Source organism: Sceloporus undulatus, chromosome 9 (genome assembly GCF_019175285.1).
Source record: "Sceloporus undulatus isolate JIND9_A2432 ecotype Alabama chromosome 9, SceUnd_v1.1, whole genome shotgun sequence".
NCBI lineage: Eukaryota > Metazoa > Chordata > Lepidosauria > Squamata > Phrynosomatidae > Sceloporus > Sceloporus undulatus.
The window spans coordinates 14,515,003-14,541,761 of NC_056530.1; the positions used below are offsets into that span (position 1 = coordinate 14,515,003).

General features: G+C 47.6%; 1 protein-coding gene across 13 annotated transcripts in view; it reads left to right on the forward strand.

Moving 5' to 3' along the window:
- The window catches only part of MACF1 (microtubule actin crosslinking factor 1), a 255,271-nt gene extending 229,775 nt beyond the window's left edge, over positions 1 to 25,496 (forward strand). For all 13 annotated transcript variants that reach the window (XM_042440379.1, XM_042440382.1, XM_042440387.1 and 10 more), the window contains 24 exons: positions 5,118 to 5,344; positions 6,292 to 6,414; positions 7,345 to 7,446; positions 7,921 to 8,022; positions 8,150 to 8,323; positions 11,532 to 11,687; positions 12,126 to 12,323; positions 12,633 to 12,761; positions 12,945 to 13,118; positions 13,883 to 14,038; positions 14,546 to 14,752; positions 15,244 to 15,363; positions 16,791 to 16,960; positions 17,330 to 17,489; positions 17,996 to 18,190; positions 19,235 to 19,363; positions 19,482 to 19,625; positions 19,951 to 20,139; positions 20,682 to 20,799; positions 21,217 to 21,380; positions 22,411 to 22,570; positions 23,349 to 23,501; positions 24,560 to 24,633; positions 25,414 to 25,496. In XM_042440379.1, coding sequence (XP_042296313.1) covers positions 5,118 to 5,344; positions 6,292 to 6,414; positions 7,345 to 7,446; positions 7,921 to 8,022; positions 8,150 to 8,323; positions 11,532 to 11,687; positions 12,126 to 12,323; positions 12,633 to 12,761; positions 12,945 to 13,118; positions 13,883 to 14,038; positions 14,546 to 14,752; positions 15,244 to 15,363; positions 16,791 to 16,960; positions 17,330 to 17,489; positions 17,996 to 18,190; positions 19,235 to 19,363; positions 19,482 to 19,625; positions 19,951 to 20,139; positions 20,682 to 20,799; positions 21,217 to 21,380; positions 22,411 to 22,554 — 3,281 coding nt within the window. In that variant the 3' untranslated portion in view covers positions 22,555 to 22,570; positions 23,349 to 23,501; positions 24,560 to 24,633; positions 25,414 to 25,496. The remainder of the gene's footprint in view (positions 1 to 5,117; positions 5,345 to 6,291; positions 6,415 to 7,344; positions 7,447 to 7,920; positions 8,023 to 8,149; positions 8,324 to 11,531; positions 11,688 to 12,125; positions 12,324 to 12,632; positions 12,762 to 12,944; positions 13,119 to 13,882; positions 14,039 to 14,545; positions 14,753 to 15,243; positions 15,364 to 16,790; positions 16,961 to 17,329; positions 17,490 to 17,995; positions 18,191 to 19,234; positions 19,364 to 19,481; positions 19,626 to 19,950; positions 20,140 to 20,681; positions 20,800 to 21,216; positions 21,381 to 22,410; positions 22,571 to 23,348; positions 23,502 to 24,559; positions 24,634 to 25,413) is intronic.
- Positions 25,497 to 26,759: the final 1,263 nt, after the last annotated feature.

Genomic DNA, 26,759 nt, shown 5'->3' on the forward strand with positions numbered 1-26,759 from the left:
GCATGCGAGTGCACCCTAGCCGGAGTTGGTTTGCCCGACAGTTCATAGCCGAGATGGATGGTATTTGCTACCCATTTGGACAGTCACTGAGCCGACACCGGCAGTCCTTTTCTAAGTTCTGAATAACATTGAAAAAGTCTTTTGGAACGGCTCGAACCCAAAGTTCTGTCCAGATAGAACACCAAAGCCTTGCGAACGTCCAGCATATGCAGGCTGCGCTCCTCAGCAGTGGACGGGTTCAAAGCCAGGGAAGGCAAAACAATGTCCTGACACATGTGGAAAAATGAAACTACCTTAGGGAGGAAGGTGATGTTGGTTCGGAGCACCACCTTGTCCTTGTGGAACCAAAGGAAGGGTTCATCCCTCCGTAAGGCACAAAGTTCTCCAGCCTGACGAGCAGAAGTGATGGCCACAAGGAAGGCAGTCTTCCAAGTCAGCAGCCTTAAGTCTGTTGTGGCCAAGGGTTCAAAGGGTTTGGACTGGAGAGTGGACAGCACAACATCCAAGCTCCACGCCGGGGCCGGGCAGAAACCTGTGGGTGAAGGTTGTTACAACCTTTTAGAAAGTTTTTGACAAGGGGGTCCCTGAAAGGAAGGCAATCCATCATATTGAAAATAAGAACAAATGGCAGAAAGATAACATTTCACGGACGTGAGGCACAAGCCCGCGTCCACCAATGACATCAGGAACTCCAGTTCCACTGGTACCGTAATGCGGTGTGGTGGCAGGTGCTTTTCATCAAGAAAGTGAAGAAACCTTCTCCACTTGGAGGCGTAGGACCTCTGGGTCGCCGGTTTCTGCGCGGCCCGGATCACCCTCTGTACCGACGGTGGGAGCGTTGTCAGCAGAGCCTCCATGCCACCATCGGTAGCGAGTCGATGTCTGGGTGTCAGACTCTCCCGTCGTTGGAGAGGTGAAGAAGCGACAGGAACCACGGCTGTCTCGGCCACCACGGCGTGATGAGGATCGCATCGACGTGGTCTCTCAACATCTTCGAAACCACCCTGGTGAGCAGAGGGAACGGGGGAAAGGCGTAGAGCATCTCCCCGGACCAATTGAGAGCGAACGCATCTCCAAGGGATCTCTCGTGACGCATTCGGGAACAGAACTGGGGACAATGGCTGTTGGAGGCGGTTGCAAACAAGTCGATTAGAGGGGTTCTCCACCGACAAACCATGTCATAGACCGTCTCTGGATGAAGCCTCCACTCGTGGCAGGTTGAGGCGGTCCTGCTGAGGCGATCCGCCAAGGTGTTTTCATCTACCGGCAGGTGAATCGCCTGGAGAAGGATGCCCCTCGGGATACACCACTCCCATATTCTCAAGGTGATGTCCAGGAGGGTCCTCGACTTGGTACCTCCCTGTTTGTTGACATAGTGCATCACGGTTGTGTTGTCCGTTCTGAGAAGGATCACCTTGTCCATGATGCTGGATTCGAAGGCCTTGAGAGCTTTCTCCACAGCCAACATTTCCAATGCGTTGATGTGGAGGGCACCCTCCTGCCGAGACCACCTCTCCTTCACACACAGGTCCAAAAGATGAGTGCCCCAGCCTTCTATCGACGCCTCCGTCGTTAGGGTCAACTGCAGCCTGGGCTGGATGAAGGGCATGCCGACACAAACATTGCAGGAATCTAGCCACCACAACAAGGAAGCGGCGACGGGCCTCGGTACAGTGAGCCATCTGTCTGGAGGGTCTGACATGGGGTCGAAGACCGACAGGAACCATGACTGAAGAGGCCTCAGCTATAATCTTGCCCATGGGGTGACGAACGTAGTGGACGCCATGTGTCCCAGGGCAACCTGGACGTCCCTGGCCTTCACTCTCCTGTGGGCCCTCACGACCTGTACCGCGACTGACAAGGTTTGGAAACGGTCCTGAGAGAGATATGCGGTGCATTCTTCAGAGTCGAGAATGGAGCCGATGAACCAGACCTGCTTGGCTGGGACCAGGTGAGACTTTTCCAGGTTGACAACGAGCCCCAAGTCCGACAGGAGATGCAGCGTGAAGCGGATGCCGCTCTGCAGCTCTTCTCGCGAGGGGGCTGCAAACAGCCAGTCGTCCAGGTATGGGAAGACCCTGAAGCCTTTTTGGTGAAGGTAAGTCACCACCGGGGCCATGCACTTCGTGAAGACCCTTGGAGCTGTGGCCAGGCCGAACGGGAGGACATTGTACTGGTACGTGACAGAGCCAATGGCGAAGGCAAGGAATCTCCGGTGGGACTCCTGAATTCCCACATGAAAGTAAGCGTCTTTCAAGTCCTCTGTCGCGAACCAAAGGTCCTGGTGAAGCAAAGGCAAAATGGAAGCTAAAGTCACCATATGGAAACGTCGGTATCGTAAAAAGGAATTAAGTCCCCTTAAGTCCAATATGGGTCTGATTCCACTATCTGACTTCGGTACCGTGAAGTACCTGGAAAAAAAGGCCCTGGACAGTAGTTCTGGTGGCAAGGGTGATATGGCCCCTTTTTGAAGGAGAGAGTGCACTTTGTCGAGAAGGGTGTCCAAGGGGGCAGTGGCAAGAAATGCTCCGGTGGGAGGGAGCTCTTCGAACTCGAGGGTGTAGCCCCTTCGGACGATGGTCAGGACCCAAGCGTTAGAAGTGATGGAGGCCCACATGGTGGCATAGGGCCGAAGAATGTTCAAAAAATAGGGGCTAGGCAAAACAAAGTGCGCAGGGAGGCTTCATGCCCTCTTTTTAGGCTGGTCAGCATCCTGCCTTCGAGCCTTGCGATATTTAGGAGGGTAAGGCCGACCAGAAGAAGAGGACTGGGATGGGTACCTCTGTTGCTGGGAGCCCTGTTGATTGAACTGGCGATCCTGATAGAATGGTCTCTGGGACTGACCTTGTTGGTGATGCCAGGGACAGAGTTGCTTGCGAAATGGAGGAGTGCCCGGGGCAGACATGCCGTGCTTCCTAGCCGCCGCCTTCATTCTAAACTTTCTGTTTAGCTTGTCATCCGTGTCGGCGTGGAAGAGCCCCGAGTCATCAATGGGCATCTCCTTGATTGCGGATCGGATGCCTTGGCTGAGGTCTGACCCACGGAGCCAGGCATGACGTCGAAGCGCGATGGAGGCTGCCATGGCTCGACCTGTGCACTCTGCCATATTCCTGGACGCGGTAATCAGCCAGCTTCCGATTGAGTGCGCCTCGTCCCTGATCTCCGCCAAGGTGCGCTGCACCTCATCAGGGACATCCAGCATGATCGGGCAGATTCCCTCCATGAGGGTCTGGACATAGGCCCCCATACAGGCGGTGTAATTTACAGCCTTGATCGTCAACGCCGACGCCGTGTATGCATTCCTCGCGAGAGCATCAATCTTCTTGGCCTCCTTGTCCAGGGGGAGTGAGGATTGACGTTGGGAGGAGGTGCGCTGAGCCCCTTCAACAATTATGGAGTTGAGGTGAGGGTGGGAAGCCAGCCAGGGGGCATTGGGAGATGAGACCTTATAGAGGGACTCTATCTTGCGCGGCGGTCCCAAAAGAGAAGCGGGAGCGTCCCAGGAGCGTTTGACAAGGGACTCCAGCAAGGGCAGGAACGGTATCAACAGCGGTGTCTGCACCCGGCCTTGCACCCGTCGCTCGATTGGATCCTTGGCTGCCTTCTCAGGATAGGCCAACTCGATGTCCAAAGCACAGGACATTTTAATAACGTGCTCACTAAAGGAGCGCACGTCATCAGTCGGCGAAGCAGGCTCTTGTTGGTGGAGACCCAAGGAGAAGTCATCCGCACGGTCATCATCGTCTGAAGGCGCCTTGGATTCGGGGGGAAGATCCGGCTCTGAGTCGGAGGGGATAGCATGCACCACCGTTCCCGTTCTGGCCTGAGCAGTCCCGCGGCGGGGAGGAGAGCGAGGGTGCGCCGAGGTACGAGATGGCATATCCTCTCGGTACCGATCGTCTCTAGGAGGAAACTTCAGCATAGCCACGTCCCTGGGAACGGCCATGTAAAACCTGTCAGACTCCGAGTCGTAGAAGTATTCATCGGCATCTAAGTCCCGCACTGGTGAGGGCGTTGGCGACCTCCTCCTGTGAGAATGGGTCCCTTCCTCGTCCAGGTCAACATCCAAAGCGGTCATGGAGGTCGACGGCTCCACAATTGGAGGATGGCTCACCACAACAGCTGGAGCGTCCACAGCGGCGGGCTTCTTATGCGGGGAGCGGCCCTTAGTGGCGCGTTGTCGGTCCGAGGACGTCGGCCGGCGGTCCTTGGATCGCGGGGAATGAGATCGGGAGCGTGGGTGGCCTCGAGAACCCTCCTTGTTGGTCCCGGCTTCTGAACGGGACTTGGCATGATCCCGGGACTTAGCCTTCTTTGCCGCTGGGACCTCTGGAGTGGAACTGATCGTGGACGGAGCCCTCTTCTTGGAGGAAACCGAATCCCGTGGCACGTCAGGAGGGAAGAACGGGATCGGGCTATCAGCGACCCTTGCGCCCATCTTGGTGGTCGAAGAACGCTCCTTGGGCATCTTGCCCTCCTTGGAGGGTTTATTACCGCCCTTAAGCCTGCTGGGGCTTGCATCCGAAGCTGTAGCCGCCCCACGGGACTTATGACCAGCGGCCGCCCACTTAGAAGTCGTCGCCTCCTCCCGGACCGAGGCTGACGGAATCAGGGATGCCCCCGCATCCGATTTCTGAGGCAGATGGGCAGGCTTGGAGGTGGCACTGGGTTTCGAGGAACCACGGGCCACAGCGGGGGCCTGGTCGGTCTGCCCGATATCCTGGATCAGAGAAGCCAGAGCTGGTGGAGCGCTAGCCGGACTGGCCTGAGCTGGAGGCAAGGGGGCCACGGCGGACGCAGATGGAGCCAACGAAGGACGGGGGTCCCCCTCCCGGATTTTCCCCTGGGCAATCGCGGAGGTCAGGCAGGACTCCCGATTTTTCCTGGCCTGGGAGGACATGGACTTACACAACTGGCAAGCCAAAAAGTTTCTATATGTTGCAAAGTGTACTTTGCCCAGTGATTCTGGAAGTTTCCGAACAGCACTGCGCAGGCGCAGTAAAACCCATTTGTATGATTCGCAGAGACCACGAAAAAGAAAAAACCTTATTCTGTGCTTTAACTTCGTTGTTGTTGTTGTTGTTGTTGTTTTTGAAATACACGTCCTTCCATTACAGAAATCCAGGACAAATTAGATCAGATGGTGTTCTTCTGGGAAGACATCAGAGCTCGGGCAGAGGAACGGGAAATCAAATACCTTGACGTCCTAGAACTGGCAGAGAAATTCTGGTACGACATGGCTGCCCTCCTGACCACCATCCGAGATACGCAGGACATTGTCCATGACCTGGAGAGTCCCGGAATTGACCCATCTATCATTAAGCAGCAGGTTGAAGCAGCAGAGGTAAGAACAGCAAAAGAAGTCATTTCTGCTACAGGTGAAAGGGATGAACTGCTTCATATAGCAAACTCTGAACATGTTGCCACAAAATGCCCCATGCTCTCTTGCATTATATGCATTATACCACTACTGTAAACAAAGTTGGATAAGAGTAGAATCCTTCCAATTCTGTAATGTACATCAGGGTGCTGATTCTTCAAGTGTCTGCGCTTCACAACTTTAGTGGTTTAATACTGTTTTAACTGCCTTGTCTCCACCTTGTGAAATCTGGTATTTAGAATTTGGTGAATGACTTAAAATTCTGTGTTAGAGATCTTTAACACTGTAGTTCAGCATTGTGGATTGAAACTCCCTAAGCAGAGTTTGCTACCTTACCAAACTGCAGCTCTCAAGATCCTGTGAATAAAGCCATGACTGTTAAAAGTTGAATCATGCTGCAATCCCTGTGCAGTGTAGATACTCTTTGACTCCTTAGGATGACAGACACGGATGGTCTTGCTTGCTTTAAGAGGATACTCTTCAAGATCGCATGTCAATATAACAGATTAAATGCAAACACTCAAAACAGAGAAGATTCAAATAAATAATTTCTACCTCTAGCATTGCTCTGTGACTGATTGAACCATTTTGGCAAATCTCCTGCATACACTGGTACCCCGGGATACGAACGCGCCGCGATACGAAATTCCCGGGATACGAAAAAAAATAAATTAATTAATTATTTCCGGGTTACGAACGTTTCCCCGGCTTGCGAAAAAAAGCCGGCGCTGTTTTGAATGGAGCCGCGGCGCAGCCGCGGCTTTTCCCCATTAGCGCCTATGGGGATTCGGCTAACGAAAGTCCCCCGGGTTACGAAAATGGCGCCGGAACGAATTAATTTCGTAACCCGGGGGACGAGTGTATTGTTATAACAAAGGTGTATGTGTTTCTGTCTGTGACTTTATCTTCAGACTATCAAGGAAGAAACAGACAGTTTGCATGAAGAACTGGAATTTATCCGGATACTTGGGACTGATCTTATTTTTGCCTGTGGCGAGACAGAAAAACCAGAAGTGAAGAAAAGCATTGATGAGGTGGGTAGATGTAGTGGCACACTGGATTCAGGAAGGGGCTTGAATGCTGAACTGAGAGGTCAGGAAGACAGAGCAAAGGGGGAATTCTCAGATGGGAAGCTTGGCCTGTTCATCTGCGTAGACAACAGCACCCATTGATTTAATTAAGTTACGTCCCTCCCAATATTGTGGGAGCTCACGGTAATAGTTTAAACTGATTCCAGATTTAAAACATAAAATAATGTAAACTAAAAACAACATTTAACATTAAGCAGGTTAAAAAGTTGTTAACATACACATTTGAGGAGAATAAATTAGACCCCACAGGTTGTAATAAAAGGCCATGTTTTCATTTGGGGCCAGACAGAAGCCAATATTAGCACTAGTGTGACCCATGCTTAGTATTGTGATATGGCCCAGCATTCTGAGCCAGATGTCAAAGTCTGTGGAGCACATATAGCATGAAGTATCCACTCACCTCCTACCCAAAAGGTCTCCTGTAGAGAGGCAGTGTCTGAAAAGGGCTGTGAAGTTTAGAGATGGGGATGGGAGAGTCCGTGTTGCCCCTGAGACCCTGTGAGCATCACTTACCTGAGAAGGTCTGCCCAGTGAGCTGCATGGCTGCCCTTCCTTGTCCCACTCTGGCCATCTTTGTGCCCAGTTTGTTCCCAAGCAATAGCAAGTACATTTCTATACCGCTTATCGGTGCTCTTAAGCACTCCCTAAGTGGTTTACAAAGTGTAAGCCAATTGCCCCGAACAATCTGGGTACTCATTTTAGCGATCTCCTCGGAAGGATGCAAGCGTGAGTCAAGCTTGAGCCCTTTCGCTGGTATTGAACTCGCAAACTTATGGTTTGTGAGTGAATGGCCGCAGTACAGGAATGTAACCACTGCGCCACCAGTGCTCCTGATGCCTTGTGTTGCTGCTGATTTCCTCCTTGCTTTTTCAGATGAACAGTGCCTGGGAAAACCTGAACAAGACCTGGAAGGAGCGTCTTGAGCGACTGGAGGAGGCCATGCAGTCAGCTGTGCAGTATCAGGACACGCTGCAGGTACACCATATATTTGGCTTTCTGGTCATAGGAAATGTGCAGTGGCAAGCAGGCACTGGAGGATGTGGTGGGGGAACAGCAGGTAGGCTTGTGTCTCCTGTTGGCTATTCTGAACAGCCTCCATCATACTAGCAGGCACCATAGGAGCCCCCAAGAAAATAGCTGAAATAATCTGATTCTTAGAGGACAGTAGCATCCAGGGTTGTTGCAAGGCCTTTGCAGTCCTATCAAATCAGGATACCTCCGGGAATAACCAGGTCCTCCAAGCCCTGCCTGAGCATGTCTGTAAAGGCGCAGGGTGCTGGGCAAGAGACAAAATGGAGAATAGCTAGCAAGACTGCTTTGCATCCAGTTCAGTCCAAGATAAATGTGCTCCCTACTGTGCTCCCTAACTTCACAGAGGCTGCATTCTGCCAGGCATGGCCAGCTTGATGGTTGGATGGTTTCTCCTTCATTTGTGTTTCTCTTTCTCAGGCCATGTTTGACTGGCTGGACAACACAGTGATCAAACTCTGCAACATGCCTCCGGTGGGCACAGATCTCAACACTGTAAAAGAGCAGCTGAATGAGATGAAGGTAAGGAAGTGTGTGCGCATGTGTGCACAGATGCTCACATATGAGAAGCCAGCAACATTTTCTGAAGGCTTTGGGATGGAGGAACAGACACTGACCTGATCTTGGTTTTTCCTTTTCTTTTTGGCAGGAGTTTAAAATGGAAGTATACCAACAGCAAATTGAGATGGAGAAACTGAATCATCAGGGGGAAATCATGCTTAAAAAAGCAACAGATGAGACGGACAGAGACATTATCAGGGAGCCATTGACTGAGCTAAGGCATCTCTGGGAAAACTTGAGTGACAAAATTGCCCATCGGCAGGTATGGACAACTTAGTGGGTCCTGTGCAAGGTGGGAGGGCAGATTCAGCGGCTGCCCATCATTTCCAAGTGCTGGAAAACCTCTATTAAGCCTCAAATAGTTTAGAGGTGGTTTGTTTAAAGAACTTGCTGCCTCTTCCTGAATAGTCCTGCTTTTCCTTGCCTGCAGATGTAGAGGAAGCAAAAGTGGCAGAAGAAAGGCCTTTTCTATGGAAACATCTCAGCTGTGGAACACCCTATTTCTTGGCCTTTTTATCATTATAGAATTCTGTTATAGCTCACTGTTGGGCTTCTTTCTGCCTAATTCATGATTGGAATGTGGAAATAGGGGGGTATAACCTTTTCAAGAGAAACAGGCCAAACAGAAAAGGAGGAGGAATAGCCCTATATGTCAGGGACATTTACACCAGTGAAGAGATCCAGGACATCAATCCTGGAAGCCAGGTGGAGAGCATCTGGATAAAAATTAAAGGGCAGGGAAACAACAAGGATGTTATGGTGGGAGTCTACTACAGACCCCCAGGTCAGACGGAGGAATTGGATGGTGCCTTTCTAGAACAGATGACCACACACTCAGAAAGGAGAGATGTAGTAGTGATGGGTGACTTCAACTACCCTGATATTTGTTGGAAGTCAAACTCAGCCAAATCCTCAAGGTCTAGTAAATTCCTCACTTGCCTTGGAGACAATTTCATGGTCCAAAAGGTGGAAGACGCAACAAGAGGATCAGCTATTTTAGATCTGATTCTAACCAATAAGGATGACTTGGTTAATGAAGTGCAAGTGGTGGGATCCTTAGGTGGAAGTGACCATGTTCTCCTGGAGTTTGTTATACAGTGGAAAGGAGAAGCCAGGCATAGTCAAGACATGCATTCTAGACTTCAGGAGAGCGGATTTCAGTAAACTTAGAGAAATACTGGGGGCGATCCCAGGAATACTAAAAGAGAAGGGAGTTCAAGATGGATGGGAGTTTCTAAAAAAGGAGATACTGAAGGCACAAATTAAAACAGTTCCAGTGAGAAAGAAAAATGGGAGGTGTTGCAAGATCCCAGGATGGATGACCAAGGAACTTTCAGCTCAGCTAAATTTGAAAAGGAACATGTATAAGAAATGGAAAAAGGGGGAAATCACCAAAGAGGAATTCAAACAAATAGCTAGCATGTGTAGAGATAAGGTCAGAAAAGCTAAAGAGCAGAATGAATTCAGGCTTGCTAGAGAGGTTAAGAACAACAAAAAGGGCTTTTTTGGATATGTCCGCAGCAAAAGGAAGAAGAAGGAAACAGTAGGGTCACTGCGTGCAGAAGATGGCAAAATGCTAACAGAGGACAGAGAAAAGGCAGAATTACTCAACACTTTCTTTGCCTCTGTCTTCTCAGAAAAGGCAAAGGGTGCTCAACCTGAGGATAATGGAGCAGAGGACAGAATAGGGGAATTCCAGCACAAAATAAGTAAAGAGATAGTACAGGAATACCTGTTTAACCTAAATGAATTTAAGTCTCCAGGACCAGATGAGCTACATCCAAGGGTATTAAAAGAACTGGCAAATGTAATATCAGAGCCATTGGCAATCATCTTTGAAAACTCCTGGAGAACAGGAGAAGTGCCAGCAGACTGGAGGAGGGCAAACATTGTCCCCATCTTCAAAAAGGGGAAAAAAAGAGGATCCCAACAATTATCGTCCAGTTAGTCTGACATCAGTACTAGGAAAGATTCTGGAGCAGATCATTAAACAGAGAGTCTGTGAACATCTAGAAGCCAATGCCATAATCACAAAAAGTCAACATGGGTTTCAGAGAAACAAGTCATGCCAGACAAATCTAATCTCTTTCTTTGATAAAATTACCAGCTTGGTAGATGAAGGGAATGCTGTGGATATAGTATATCTTGATTTCAGTAAGGCCTTTGACAAAGTTCCCCATGACATTCTTGCAAACAAGCTTGTAAAATGTGGGCTAGACAAGGCAACTGTTAAGTGGATTTGTAACTGGTTGACCGGACGAACCCAAAATGTGCTCAACAATGGCACCTTTTCATCCTGGAGAGAAGTGACCAGTGGGGTCCCACAGGGCTCTGTCCTGGGCCCAGTACTGTTCAACATCTTTATCAATGACTTGGAGGAAAAAATTGGGGGAATACTTATCAAATTTGCAGATGACACCAAATTAGGAGGAATTGCTAATACTCCAGAGGACAGGACCAACATTCAAAATGACCTGAATAGACTAGAAAGCTGGGTCACAGCAAACAGAATGAACTTCAACAGGGAGAAATGTAAGGTACTGCACTTAGGGCGAAAAAATGAAATGCACAGATATAGGATGGGGGACACCTGGCTAAAGGAGACAACATGTGAAAGGGATCTAGGAGTCCAAGTAGACCACAAGTTGAACATGAGTCAACAGTGCGATGCGGCAGCTAACAAGGCCAATGCGATTTTGGGCTGCATCAATAGAAGTATAGTGTCTAGATCAAGGGAAGTAATAGTGCCACTCTATTCTGCTCTGGTCAGGCCCCACCTGGAATATTGTGTCCAGTTCTGGGCGCCACAATTCAAAAGGGACATTGAGAAACTGGAGCGTGTCCAAAGGAGGGCGACTAAAATGGTGAAAGGTCTAGAAACCATGCCCTATGAGGAACGACTTAGGGAGCTGGGGATGTTTAGCCTGGAGAAAAGAAGGTTAAGAGGTGATATGATAGCCCTGTTCAAATATTTGAAGGGATGTCATATTGAGGAGGGAGCAAGCTTGTTTTCTGCTGCTCCAGAGACTAGGACCCGAAGCAATGGATGCAAATTGCAGGAAAAGAGATTCCACCTCAATATTAGGAGGAACTTCCTGACAGTAAGGGCTGTTCGACAGTGGAACAAACTCCCTCAGAGTGTAGTGGAGTCTCCTTCCTTGGAGGTCTTCAAGCAGAGGCTGGATGGCCATCTGTCGGGGATGCTTTGATTGTGATTTCCTGCATGGCAGGAGGTTGGACTGGATGGCCCTTGCGGTCTCTTCCAACTCTATGATTCTATGATTCTATGATTCTAATTTTTTAGATTTCTCTTTGGATCTTAATACTTGTTGGTACTGTTTTCAAATTATTATAAGTCCTTCTAAGCAACTACAGTAAGTTGTTAAATAAAATGAAAGGAAATGTCCATCCTTATTTGGACCACATTTCTTTCTAAAATTCTGCTTGTCTCCTTGTTTGTCAACCAACAGCACAAGCTGGAAGGTGCTCTCTTGGCCCTTGGCCAGTTCCAACATGCCTTGGCAGAGTTGATGGCATGGCTGACTCACACGGAGGAGCTGTTGGATGCCCAGAGGCCCATCAATGGCGACCCCAAGGTTATTGAAGTGGAATTAGCTAAGCACCATGTAAGTAGCCAAACAGAATGTACTTGCCAGTATCTTTTTGTATAGACGTGGCCCATTAGAGAGGGATCCTGGCTTGGTGGTCAAATGCAGAACTCACTTCTTAAAGCTCTCCTAGGTTGAATTCCCGGCATTACAGGTGAGAAGGCTCAGGGCCTTCATTGGGCCATATTTAGTCTGAAGGCATCAATAACTGGCCCCTAATGCTGACAGAGCTTATCAGATGGTATTTCCTCATGTGCTCTCCATGGGTAAATGTGCAGGAAGCAGCAAAGCTGGGTCTTTAAAATGTTGGCTCCTCTTCTTGGCATGCTTATTATGCAATCTCTGTCATGCAGACTGGCAGACATTGTTCTGAGAGTCCTGTTGCCCCCACTCCCTTTTTCAGTGGTGCCACAAAAGGCCTGAAACACTTTCTTTTTCCCCTTTCCATTCTTCTAGGTGCTGAAAAACGATGTGTTGGCCCATCAAGCCACTGTGGAAACAGTGAACAAGGCTGGGAATGAACTCCTGGAATCCAATGCAGGGGACGATGCCAGCAGCCTCCGGAAGCGACTGGAGACGATGAATTCCTGTTGGGAATCAGTGCTTCAGAAAACAGAAGAGCGGGAACAGCAGCTGCAGATGACCCTTCAGCAGGTAGGTGGTTCCCGTTATTCCCATTACTTCCCCACATCATGGTTGGTGTTTAGCCAAAACCAGAAGTGGCATCCATGTGTCCTGCTGGAGAGGGGCATGGAAGATAAATTGGTCCATCCCTCTTTCAACATCTGCTTTCCCATATTTACCACTTCCAAATTTGCTGCTTTAGAATTTTGTTCTTTTGGTTTTGAAATCCTCATTACAAACCTCAAGGTCTCAAGAAAAGTGGAGAGGAATGCAGATCCTAAAATTAAACTCATCAGCTGGTCCTACTTAGTTGAATGTGTGTTTTCCATGATTTCACAGGCCCAGGGTTTCCATGGTGAAATTGAAGACTTCCTTCTATGGCTCACAAGGATGGAGAACCAGCTATCAGCTTCTAAACCCACAGGCGGGCTACCAGAAACTGCCCGGGAACAACTCAGTGCGCACATGGTGAGCCCTGGTCGCAGAATTTGTCCTTGGGATGGCTGAATAACTTACTCCTAGTTCAGTATGGGAGATCATCATAAATACGTAGCATACATGTCGGAGCTAAAATATTTAAATGCAGTGTTAGTTTTGAGCTATGTGAGAGAAAGGGCATCCTTTGTGTAAAGTTTCTCTGTTGTCTTGCAGGAACTCTATGCCCAGTTCAAAGCCAACGAGGAGGTCTATGGCCAACTCCTGGCCAAAGGGAGGCTGATGCTATTAGCTCGCGATGACTCTGGTTCCGGGTCCAAGACGGAGCAGAGTGTGGCTCTCCTAGAACAGAAGTGGGGCATCGTCAGTACCAAGATGGAGGAGCGAAAGGTAGGATTCCAGCAGAAGAGCCGAGCTGGCACTATACCAATTATCATCTTCACACACTTGTGTTTGCATGATGCATATCTGTCTCTCAGGGGGCTTCCCCTTCTCTGAAGCACAAATCTCCCACATGGCCACCTCCTTCAAGTACTGGCTTCCTCGAGTGCAGGAAAATTGTGTTTTGTTTAACCTCACTCTAGAACAGTGTAGGAATAGAGACGCAGGGCCACTGCTCTTGTTGGTCTCACACCTTGGCACACAAAGCTGAATGGGACTGTTCCTTTCGTTTTGAACAAAGATTTTGTATCCTAGGGAACCCTTTTCATCCTCGGCTTATCACAACATTCATGTGTTGACTGTGAGTGTGTCTTCCAGTCGCCTGTTGACTTATGGCAACTCCATGAATTTCATAGTTTCCATAGGCAAGGAATACGCAAGAGGTGGTTTTGCCAGTTCCTTCCTCTAAAATAGAGCTTACAACACCTGTTGTTTTTTGGTGGTGTCCCATTCAAGTACTAAGCAGGGCTAACCCTGCTTAGCTTCCAAGATCATACAGAATCTAGTACTTTCAGGGTATTTAGGCAACTATTAATAAACAAGTCACATTCTCCAGTTGTACTAAGGATTTTCAATGTCAAATGAGCACCACATCTATTAAGGAATAATGGGGTTTTGTCTCATAAGCCAAACATGGTGGTCTTTGGACGGTATTCTTTTCTGGTTTCCCTTCACATCTCTCTGCCACCTTCTTCCCTTTGTCTAAAATCTAGTCCAAGCTGGAAGAGGCCCTCAACTTGGCAACAGAGTTCCAGAACTCCCTGCAGGATTTCATCAACTGGCTGACTCTTGCAGAACAGAGTTTGAATGTTGCTCCTCCGCCTAGCCTCATCCTCGCCACTGTGCTCTCACAGATTGAAGACCACAAGGTAATGATGCCTGTGTGTGTGGCAGGGAATGGGAGCACAGCTTGGATGTTAAAATTCATTCATGTGTTCTGTAATCATTCATAAGGCTAAAGCCCTGGGATATGAAAGTAATAAGCTAGATGGTGTCTTGTGTCCATACAGAGAGCATGAACATCTCTTCTGATGTGCATATTTGCACACACTTGTGTAGGTTTAGACTTCTCACAATCACCCTGAGATGAGTCGGGGTTTATTCTCTTACTACAGGTATCAAATAAAGGCCAAGAAGTGTGAGCAGCATTTCCAAGGCCACTCAGTAGTTTCTCATTGTGGGAGCGGATTTGGCCTACTCCTTGGCCCTTCCTTCTGCCAACTTCCTGTATGCAGTAGTATTCTCAGACATTGAGCTCTGCCTCATCTTATACCTGAAGTCATCTAAATAAGATCCCCTTCTTTGACTTGTGCAGCACCTAAGAATCCAGGACAAATGAGTGAAGAGGCTTTTCTTTCTTTTCCCTTCTGTCCCAGGTGTTTGCCAATGAAGTGAATGCCCACCGGGACCAGATCATTGGCCTGGACCAAAGTGGGAACCAGCTGAAGTTTCTCAGTCAGAAGCAGGACGTGGTCCTGATCAAGAATCTCTTGGTCAGTGTGCAGTCCCGCTGGGAAAAAGTGGTCCAGCGATCAGTTGAAAGGGGACGGGCTCTGGATGACGCCAGGAAGCGGGCAAAACAGGTGAGAAACTCAATCTTTACACCAGTTGAGAGTATCTTCATTCTGTGAGCTAACATGAAGCAGAAGGTTATCCTTGGGCCTTCCATAGTAGTCACTAGGCACTTCTCTAGAACCAACAGGCAGCATTCTTTCCTCATCCCACCTGGAGATTTCTGGCCTTAACTGGTGGTTCCCCATCTGTCAACGATGCTTTAGCTGTGGATTCCTGCACTGGCAAGAGGCTGGGCAAGATGGCCCTTCAAGTCCCCTCCAATTCTCTGATTCTTAAGTGAAGCATGTGACAGAGTCTTCTTGCCCTCAGCCCACGAAGGTCCTGAGACATCTTTTCTAGTTTTGGTTTTATATAAACATGACAATTAAATAGGTAGACAAATTGGGGGGGGGGGGGTCAGCAAGGTAGAAATTTTGGACAAGGAGTGTGACCTGAGCAAAATGAGGTGCTGAATTCTAAGCATGCTTTTGTGTATTCTTCTCTACCTCTTTCACTGTAGTTCCATGAAGCTTGGAAGAAGCTTGTTGACTGGCTGGAGGACGCAGAGAACCATCTGGATTCTGAACTGGAAATTTCAAATGATCCTGACAAAATCAAACTGCAACTCTCTAAGCACAAGGTGGGGAGTCCAGTTCCAGTGTTATGAGGGGGCTTCTTAGTAGCCCTTTAGACTGAAAACCAAAAGCAGTTCACTGGACAGATTTAAGGAGCCCACTCAAGACCTAGCATTGGTTCCTGGAATTCTTGGGAAGAATTAGTGAGCCTTAGTCATATCCATCTGAGCTTTCTTCTCCTTGATGTCGGAGTTCCACAAGGCTCTGCTTTGGGTCCCTTATTGTTTTCTCTATACACACTATCTCTAAGCAAACTCATTAGTTCCTTTGGGTTTTTTTATCATTTGTACACTGATCATTCTCAGCTGTATCTTCCCATCCCTGATCTTTCTCCAGGTCTTGAACAGCAAGTGTCATCTTGTCTTACAGCTGTTTCTCAATGGCTGTGGCACTGGCGTCTGAAGCTCAATATGTCCAAAACTGAACTTCTTGTCAAAAAGCTTCAAGCTAATTGCTTCTTTCTGCTTGAGTTTGTTCCAATCTTACTTGTATTTTAGCTTTAAAACGGGATATCGGTTCCTTTTTGCCGCTGGCCACAGCCGTGGCTGCCCAGCTGCTATGGCGGTCCTTCGATAGCCTCAGCCTCCGTCAACGAAGGGCAAAGTTGTGTGCTGTCCCCCTCACTGGGGCTGGAATCGGATCCCTGGCGAATGACTCCCTTTCACAGGGGGGTCTTTAGATCTGTGTAGAACAGAGGTTCTCACAGTTTCACAGCAAGTGATGACTGCTTGATCCAGCTCTTCCCCTGTCAAGCAGCTGGCGAGGAGCCATATTAACTGGAAGTCTCCTTTACTGTCATCCCTCCATTGGCTCGCCCTCCCTTTCCATATTCGTTACAAACACGGGCTGGCCCTTCCTTATTTATCCAAGCTTCTTTCTCCTTACCTTCCCACTTGTGTCCTCCACTCTGATAGTCAAGGTCTGCTGTCCCAGCCTAGGATTTTCACTGTCCCATCCCAGATCCATCCCTTTTCACTTGCTGCCCCTCACTCCTGGAACCTCCTTCCCCCATGAGCAGCATGGGTCATCACCTCTTCAAACAGCTTCAAAACTGAGTTGAAGGCTATACTGTTCAGGGAAGCGTTCCCAGGCATTGCATGATTGTTACCTGATGTTATTTTAAATTGTTGTCTGCCCTATTTTATTGAATGTTAACTTGAATTAGTATGTTTTATTTAATTATTTGTGTAGAATGTATGCCATAGGCAGATTTATTTTATCTATTTTACTTCTATGTACAGCGGTATGTAAATTTACAGTGCTATATAAATAAAGCTTAATAATAATAATAATAATAATAATAATTGATAGTGCAACCTCCCCCAAGCTAACGTTTGAAAGGGTTCCTGTGTCATGGTTTTCGAGAAACTATCAATCAAAACTTACGCTTTTTTTCTGTTTGCCTTTTTTTTTTCCTGGCAAAAATACTCAGGAGTTCCAAAAGACCCTGGGTGGGAAACAGCCAGTTTATGATACCACGATCCGGACAGGACGAGCTCTGAAAGAAAAAGCTCAGTTCCCAGATGACAGCCAAAGCCTGGACCATCTTCTCGGGGAAGTCCGTGATAAATGGGACACTGTCTGTGGCAAGTCTGTGGAAAGGTGAGAGCCTGCTGGGGCTTTCTCATTACTGAGTGCCTTCACTGGGTCCCTACTGAACTGAGAGTGGAGACTTTCAGGTTTCACCCAATGCATGAGAGGAGGACAAATGCAGCAGGTCTAGGAGCATGGGGACCACAGAATCTATATATAGGATGAATGGGCATCCTTTTGGGAGGAGAGATGGGAAAAGGGTGGTCCAAGATAGTAAGGGCTGCAAAAGCCTCAGATTGCCTCAGTTTGCACTCCCTTGCAATACAGAAGTCCAGGTCCATGATTGCTCCTGATTTATGAAGCAGAAATCCACGCGTGGCAAGGAAGCGGTTAGATGGGGGATGTCTAAATTCTCTCTGCATTATTCACCATTTTCAGGCAGCACAAACTGGAAGAGGCCCTTCTCTTCTCCGGGCAGTTCATGGATGCCTTGCAGGCACTGGTGGACTGGCTGTATAAGGTGGAACCACAGCTGGCTGAAGATCAGCCTGTCCATGGTGACTTGGATCTGGTCATGAACTTAATGGATGCCCACAAGGTAACAGCAGCTGGGGTGAATGAAGAAGTGGGTATTTGGAAGACATTGAGGCAGGCCTGGTAGATTTCATTTCAGCAAAGCATTCTACAATGTGTATTTGTTGGTGATGAATCACAGTAAACAGTTGCTACTTCACAACTAAACTCTGCGAGTTCTCAAGGGGAGTGCTGCTGGGCTCCATCCTTGACCCTGTACTGTTCAGTATCAGTGACATGGAGGAGGATGTAAGCAAGGTTTAAGCAAACCTGGACAGACTCCTGAACTGCAGTGCCTCAGTCGAGCGATGCCTTGGACCAGATGATTTCTAAGACACCTGCCAAACGCTCTGCTTCTGTAGCACTATGGTTCAGTCCTGTAGTTTGTCCTTTGGAAGCAAACCTTTACTTCGTTCAGTGCAAAAAATAGGCTTAGAGTGCAGCCCCAGTTAGTGAGCTATGTGCTACAGCACTGAGATGCCAAGAGTCCCTGCATAGATTTGTCAGTAAATTTCCTTCCACTCTTGGTAGGTTTTCCAGAAGGAACTTGGCAAACGAACAGGGACCGTCCAGGTGCTTAAGCGCTCTGGCCGGGAGCTTATTGAGAACAGCCGTGACGACACCACGTGGGTGAAAGTGCAGCTTCAGGAGCTGAGCAATCGCTGGGACACTGTCTGCAAGATGTCTGTCTTGAAACAAACCCGGCTGGAGCAAGCCTTAAAGCAGGTAGGAAGAAGAGAAGGCATGTATGGTTTACAGCTCTGGTTTGGTCCTTGGCAGCCTCTTGTAGGATGAAGGGAGGAAGGGGTTGCAACTGCTGAGTGCCCCTCTTTGATTCAGATGTCCTCTGCAAACTGGTCAGCCTGATCCATGGATGGGTTTTAGCAGTTGAAGTTAAAGCTGTGCAACTGAAAGCAGAAGCTCTTTTCCCCCTTTTTGCCATGCCCCAAATGCTTTCTAAAAAGAGGGACATTTGGGGGCCATGTTGTCTGAACTAGGAATTTCCCACTCCACAGAATCTGATGTGCCTGTATTTGAGTGGGTGGCACCAGGAACATTTATAACCACATTCATATGCCACAAATGGCTGTAGCTAGTGCAGAAGTGCTTGTCCCTTGTTGCCTACCTTTGGATAAGTAGGGCTGCAGTCTTGGCTCTGTCGAAAGCTATATACAAAGCTACTGTATTTGACCTGATGGGGCTAGGTTTGCCTTTGCCAACCTGGTCTCTTCCAGATGCATTCTTCTGCAACTGACATCATCGTCAACCAGCGTGGCAAAGTGGCACACATCTTGGAGCATGCCCTCCTTGATGTGTATCATTACATGCAAGTCATCCCTTGGCTTTCTGGCACAGTTTGGGCTAGCTGTGGCCATAAGCTAATGACAGGAAAGGTGACTTATCCCACTTTGGTCCATCTTGTGGTTTTTAGCTTAGCAAAACCAGATAGAGAAACCAAAGAAGGGTGAAACACACTCTAAACAGCTGAGCTTTACCCAGGGTACTCCTTGGCCCAGGTGGCGGTGACAGCCATTACCAAGATTAATTCAGGCAGGATGTGGCTATATATGACTCCTCAATAGGGCAACAAAATGCACAGGCTGTTGCTTTACTGCCCTGCATGCAAACCTCCCTGGAACATGTTGGCTGGGCATAGTTGGCACAGAGAATGGTTAGCTCAGTGGCCTCTTGTAGCTCAGCAACCCATGGCAACTCAGGAGGACCCTTGCTGCAAAGAAGAGAATGGCCTGACACTGTTCCTCCTTTCAGGCGGAAGAGTTCCGGACTGCTGTCCATTTGCTGCTGGAGTGGCTCTCTGAAGCTGAGCAGACCCTTCGCTTCCGGGGCGCTTTGCCAGATGATGCAGAAGCCTTGCAGTCACTCATTGATACACACAAGGTGGGCAGGTCTTCCAAAGAGAGCAGAAGGCACTGGGGGCTGTGGGGATGGCTCAGGAGGTCCCAGCTTAGCTCCAAAAGACCATTCGATGAAACCTTTGCCTTGCATTGTCATGCAGGAGTTCATGAAGAAAGTTGAGGAAAAAAGATTAGACGTGAACTCAGCTGTGGGGATGGGAGAGGTCATCTTAGCTGTGTGCCACCCGGACTGCATCACCACCATCAAGCACTGGATCACCATCATCCGAGCTCGGTTTGAAGAAGTGAGTTTCTGGGATTGGGTTGTGAAGAGATACTATAAATTCTAGACCTTCCAGCCAGCCTGAATAGTCAAGAGACTTATAATAATTTTCATTCAAAAAGAAGGGGGGGGGAATGTCAGAGCCCCCTTTTCTCAGCCGAGTAGGGAACAGTCGCAGGAGAATATAGGAAATCAATGCCATTTATAATTGCTGAGTATTATGCCCACAGTTCCCCCCACAAATAGCTCATATTAGAAACATAAGCTAAGCGGGCAAATAACCTGGAAGCTTCACTCAGTTGCCTTCTCCTTCATGAGACTTTGTTTGCTGCCTTTGTCTACTCCAGGTCCTTGCGTGGGCAAAGCAGCACCAGCAGCGGCTTGAAGCAGCACTGTCAGAGCTGGTGGCCAATGCTGAGCTGTTAGAGGAGCTCCTGGCATGGATTCAGTGGGCTGAAACAACGCTGATCCAGCGGGATCAAGATCCCATGCCGCAGAATATCGAGCAGGTCAAAGCCCTCATTGTGGAGCACCAGGTAACTCTGCCTAGCTTGGTGCCTTTCTGCTGCCTTTGCTTTATTTTTGTTTGAGAAGGTGACCTGCAGGGATTTGGCAGAAGGCCAGACAGTCTCACTGCATCCATAGGAGTCGTGGGTGCCTTAGCTGCTCCTCCCTTGCCCTGGCCTCTGATGTCCTCGTGGCTGTGGCCTAGAGCCGCCCTCCTATGTCTAGTACCATCCAGGCATCTTAGATCACAAGTGCCATCATTCCCAGCCATCATGCCGTCATGTTTCTAGCCCCTAAGACTGGGCTCAGCTTGTAGGCAAAGAAGGATATCTCCCTCACTCACTTGCCTGAAGGTGTGCTAGCAATGGCTAAGGATATCTTAGCAGTCCAGAAATGAAGGCAAAATGATGTGATTGGCCTGGAATAGGTCCTGGGTTCCCTGGCCACAGCACCCGATGTAGCAAAAAAACCAAACCCCTGACCCGTAACCATGCAGTAGCAATTTTTCTCATTTTCTTTTAATCTTCCTTCTTCCATTCTTCTGCCGGTGCTGCCTTATTGCATTTGCCAGTCATTTATGGAAGAAATGACCCGAAAGCAGCCAGACGTGGATCGTGTCACAAAAACATACAAGAGGAAAACCACTGAGCCAAGCCATGGACCTTTCAGTGAGAAATCCCGAAGCAATAGTATGTACCTAGCTTTGAACCTGGGATTAAAAAGTGAAAGGTGTTGGGGCCTCAGCCGGCAAAAGAACTAAGACACTTTACATGGCAGGTTTTTGCCCTCAATTCCCAAAGGCTGGTGTCTGATTCCTCAGAAATAATGCGTATGTACTCTGTACATGCTAAAGGCTGGTCCTATATATTTATCATTGTTGTTATACTGGGGCTGAGCTTAGCTTCCAAAACCCAAGATCTGGGCATCAGATATCATGTATCTTCTGGCTGAGACTTTCTGCTCTCCCATGATTCCAGCCATTACTATTGTTCAGTTTGTACCTCGCCTTTCTTTGTTAAGAGCTCATGATGGCAAAAGGTTCCAATACCTTTCTGCTTATAGTCTTCCCTCGGTAGTAATGTGTGCCTCTTCTTCTTTTTTCTCAGGGAAATCCTTGACCCAGACTGCCCCTCCTCCTATGCCTATTCTGTCCCAGTCAGAAGCCAAGAACCCGCGCATCAATCAGCTCTCAGCCCGCTGGCAGCAGGTGTGGCTGCTGGCATTGGAGCGACAACGCAAGCTCAACGATGCCCTGGATAGGCTGGAAGAGGTAACCATTCCGCATACATCTCCAACTTAGACTTGCATGCATGGAGGAAGCCTTTGCAGGTTATATTTTCAGCACAGGAAGCAAGGCCTGCATGGGTCTGCAGGTGGGATGTAGGCAAGGTGCAGGATTCAGGTGATCTCCAAGTAAACCTGGCACTATCCACTGGTACCTGGTCCATTTCAAGTTCCACGCGTTTTTGCCCAATTTTCTACTCTGTGGTTATTTCTTCCCTCCTAGGGAAGTGTTGCAGGTGGAGGGGTTGTGGGTTACCTTTCAAGCCCACCTATAGGACTAGAACATCTCAGAAGGGAGTCTTGCCCTATTCTCTCTGCAATTTGAATTACCACACTCATCTCTCTTTCCCAATTTTCGCCTTGGTTTTCCAGGAAAGATTGGTGTGTTTTGTATGGGCTTCCAAGTTGCCTGTTGACTTATGGCAGACCCATTAATTTTCCAAAGGGTTTTTTAGGCAAGGGATCCTCCAAGGTGGTTTTGCCACTTCCTTCCTCGAAATCCGACTATAGCATCTGGTAATTGCTGGCACTTTCCCATCCAAGTCCTAACCTTTGCTCAAGATCAGACAGGAACTGGTGCCTTTAGGTATTTCAGCTTCTTCTGCAGGAAAAGTTTGTTGGAGCGAACCCTCCAGATCTCGCCAAGAGAAAATCACAAACTGGGGACTCTTTTGCATATCTGCTTTCCAAAAGAATACCTTGGGCAGTCTTATAAGAGCTTCATGAACTCTTGCTTCATGACGGTTTGTAAACTGGAGGCATCTTTCCCCTCCCTACTTTTATGATTTTCTATTTTCTCTGTTGATACAGAATTCACAGTTGGCTTACTATTCAAAGTAGACCACCTAGTTTTAAATGGAGGTAAAGCAGTGGGCAGTCATTATGGGGATCGGCATTCACTGTCTTCCAAGGAGAAGGAGAAAAAGGAGGTCACTCCTCCTGCACTTCAGTCTTCATTGTTTGTTAGGATGCTCTCTCAAATGAGACATAACATGCCTTTCTTTCCACCCTGGCAGTTGAAAGAGTTTTGCAAACTTGGACTTGAGGTGGGCGGAAAAAGTACATGCGCTGATGAATCACAAGAAATCACGTGTCATGGATTTTTTCCGGCGTATCGACAAAGACCAGGATGGGAAAATCACCCGGCAAGAGTTCATTGATGGGATCCGGCATCTAGTGAGTGCCTTCTCCTTTGAATCTGTGCAGCACCTTTGCCACTTTTCTTCCAGACTGCAGATGTTTCTGTCCTGGCTTGTAACTGAGCAACAGGTACAATGTCCTACTCAGCTCTTTAGGCTAACCGTCGTTACAGTTGTTGCACAAGATAATTGTAAAAATGGGTAAATTCCTTTTGTAGCTAATATATCTTATCTTTGTTGTTGTTGTTGTAGAATGTTCCACTTCAGTTTTCTCAAAGAAATACAACCTTCCTGTTTTTCTCACAGTTTTAGGCAATTATATCCTCACCAGCTTCCTCCTGCGACTCCCCCTCCAGGTCATCTGTACTTTTCTCCAGCTCTTTAGGCAAAGAAGGAAGTCTCCCTCACTCAATCATCTTCCTCTTCAGTCATCCCAAATTATGAGACCTTGTTCTCATGAATGTAATTGTCCGACAGCATGGGGTGGCCAGACCAGGGTGGCCTTGAGTCCTCCTCCTTGGCATGCCCATTTTCTGAGTGCGAGATTTCTTTGTGCATTTACGGCCTACAAAACTATCACCTGTTATTGCAGAACATTGGCTAATGATGAGAAAGGACAAGATGGTGGACAGGTGTTCCGTGCCTGCTTGCCTTCTCAGGCCTACCTCTCAAGTCGGAGATGTTGGAGGAATTGAGGGGAGGGGGTTGTTGGTAGGAAGGAGATGTATGGTTCTCAGAGTCTTTCTGGTTAGGTGGATTGCGAGATGGGACCTAAGTTTTCAGACCACTCAGGTGTCGTTGTTGCTCTTCTTCAGAATTTCCCACCACAAAGCTGGAGATGACCGCAGTAGCTGATACTTTGACCGCGATGGTGATGGTTACATAGATTATTACGAGTTTGTTGCAGCTCTGCATCCTAACAAAGATGCTACCGGCCAACTACAGATGCAGATAAAATCGAGGATGAGGTAACGTCTTTGACAGGGAGAATAAATGCAAGGGATGGATGTTTTAAAACGAGGACACAGTCGGCATTGGGTGGAGACCCACATTAAGGATACGGAGTCAGAAAGTCACCCCTTCCCCTTTACCACGATGCTTTCACACAACCTCCTTGTCCCATCCATCTCACAAGAGGTGAAACACATGCAGCTAACAACCACAGTATACTGGGGATGGACAAAGTACAGCCTAGTTTTCTTTTTCTGGCAAAAAAGGGAAAGTCCCTGTCTATAGGTTGCATACCTTTTCTTAAACTATTTAACTTTAACCCCCCACACACACCACGCCCAAAAAAAATCTGCTTCCAAACCAGACGGACTTTCAGTCCCCTGTCCCCATTTTTTGGCCATTGTTAGCAGTCTGTGGGATCCACAGAGGATCCCAAGGATAGGAAATTACCTTTGACCCACCAGATAGTCCATCTTCTCCTGTTTGCTTCTGTTTTATCTCCCTCCCTCTTTTTTCTGGTTCCTTTGTGTCCACTACTAGATTGTCAGCTTTTTTGGGACAAGGATTCCCACCCACCCTATCCTTTGATTGTATTAGTATAGCCATAGCACCTCCCAATCTCTTTTTATGTAAGATCAAGGTGTTAGGATGCATAGCAAAACAGATGTGTGTCAGACATGTGAAGCTTGGCCAAGCCACATACCCAGAGCAGAATGAGAGTTAAGTTGTAAGGGGTGCAAAAGGAGGTGATACAATGGGTAGAGACCAGGCTTATGGGGATTCGGAGCCTCAAAATTCCCCACCCACATAAAGCTCAATAAATGACCTTAGGCCAGTCAGCTCAGCCTCACAGAGTGTGGAAGAAAAATGGGATAATACTATATATGTATGTTGTTCTGTTCACACAACACACCACACACACACACACACACACACACACACACAAACAATGATCTGAAGCTGAGCTGTGGGAGCTAAGGCTTTGCCTAAGAATTAGAGACAAGCCTCTCTGTCTCCTGTCCTTCAGTTTCAGCCGATTTACCTGCAAGCTCTCTTTTCTCTTCCTGCCTAACAGGTGACAAGGCAAGTGGCACAGTGCAAGTGTGCAAAGAGGTTCCAAGGGAGCAGATTGGAGAGAACAAATACCGGGTGAAGGAGGAGGAGAGGAGGAGAAGCACTTGATGTTTGCATTCACAACATAACCATTTTCAGAACACCAATGCCCACCACTAAAGAGATGTGCTAGTGCAGGCTCCTTGCCAAAACAGAACAGAACATATTTGTGGTTGGGGTGTGGGAATGAATGGTGTTTGAATGGAAAGTCACAGATGCTCAGGGCTGCAGTGAAAGTTTGAGCAGGACAGCTCACAGGGGTAATTTTCCTAACGCAAGAAAGAGTCCTGCCTATTTGTCGCCTGGTTACCTCCACTGCCCCATTTCTCTCGCGGCGGTCAGCTTGAAACAGAACCCTAGGGAAGCTGACAGGGCATGAGTGAAGCTGCCCGTCCTGGTATACTGCTGTTATCCTCCTCAACTCTGACAAAACCAGAAAGGGCCTGACCATCATGGCAACCACAGTTCCCAGCCATCTCAGTGAGTTCCACTGATCAGAGATGGACTGGGTAAAGAAGCCATGGCTTTGTTACTGCTTTTCTCAGCTGTTTAATTTTATAGAGCATGTGTTTCTCTGCCTAGCCTGAAAAACGAGCTTTTGAAAATGTTCAGACACACGTAGGATCAAAATGTGTTAGTATTTAGCAGTTAGATGAAATACTCAAGTTAGTGGATACTTGGTGGTTACAAAAATCTTTTCACTGTAATGGCATGTTAACTCTGTCCCATGTGTTTCTCTCCCCTCTTTCACTCCCCGCTCTCCTCTTCCCATCTCCATCTCTTCCTCTCCTCATATGCACCTTCGTCCTTTGGTAGTTCTTCCTCGGCAACCAGGTACAGTGTGGCTTGCAATGCTGTCTCTACGTTTCGTATACATGGTTTTCCTTAGCAGACTTGCAAGTGGTGTGGCCAGCTTAAAGTGCCTTGTCTCCCTCCACAGCTTGTGGTTGGTTGGTGCCCGTGATAGTAAGAGCTTGGATGTATTAACTCCGGAAAGATTTGGTATACAGTGATATTCTGAGCAGGAATGGTCATTGAAGCAACTGTTCAGAGTATGTGCACACAAACACTTGATGATAAGTTCACATTCCAGGCCTCAAAAACTTCCTTCCAAGTCTGTATGTTGCTTTGACTTGTGTGGATGAGCTGTTAACTAGGCAAGCAAGGCTATTAAGTTTCTAAACAGCTACCCAACCAAAACATGATTACACCCACAGTTCCAGAGCATAATGTGAACCATGGCTGATTGTGGTTCTGTTACTGGTTTTCAAGCTCAGGTCTAACCTGAAAATTCAAAGAAGTAGTGGAGCATGTGTAAGTTTGACTCCACACTCAACTGGAGTGAGTGAATCCTACCATATGATTTCTAAAGCACCAGTATCTTGAACCTCTTGTAACTGACTGTCTCGATGCCATGTGCCGTCAAAGTGAAAAATCTTGAATCCAAAGATCCATGTGTAGACAAGGAAATGAGTTAGTGTTGTATCCTCGGACCTCTATACTTGCCTAAAGAGAAAGCGTTTTCCGCAAAGTCTTATTTCTGAAAGTCAGTTCCACTTGCTGTAACGTTTAGATCTGAAAGGTGGCGGATCCTAATTCTTTGGAGGCATAATCTCTGATTGCTCCAGAGGATGCAAGTTTTGGGTTTGTTGCACAGAATTAATGTTGTTCATCATGTATTTGTACCAGTATCTGGTGGCTTCCAATTAATTTTCATTGCTTTGTTTTGGAATGCAAGTGCTGGATCCATTTGGATAATTTCTTCCATATTATAACACTAAACCTTCAAGTCATCTGCACGATCTTGTTTAATAACTTAGGGCTGCAAGAAGGAAAAAGCAAAAGTTATTCTAATTTCTTCTTACTTTGGAGACAAATTGTAATGTGGACTGAGGAAATCCATTTCAAACTCATTTGTTTGTCTATCCTTCACCATGTCAAACAAATGATGGCAATACATAATACGGAAGATTGCTGGCTTTTACTCGATTGATCATCTTGAAGTCTTCACATTAAGAGGACTTGATTTATTTCAAAACTGGTGGGAGAGGGCAGGTGGAAGCAGTTAGTATTTTGTTTATCCAAAAGAAGAAATCCGTGATGAGGTGAACAGGAAAGGATTTGAACAGCCCAATACTTCAATTTGGTCATATAGTAATGCC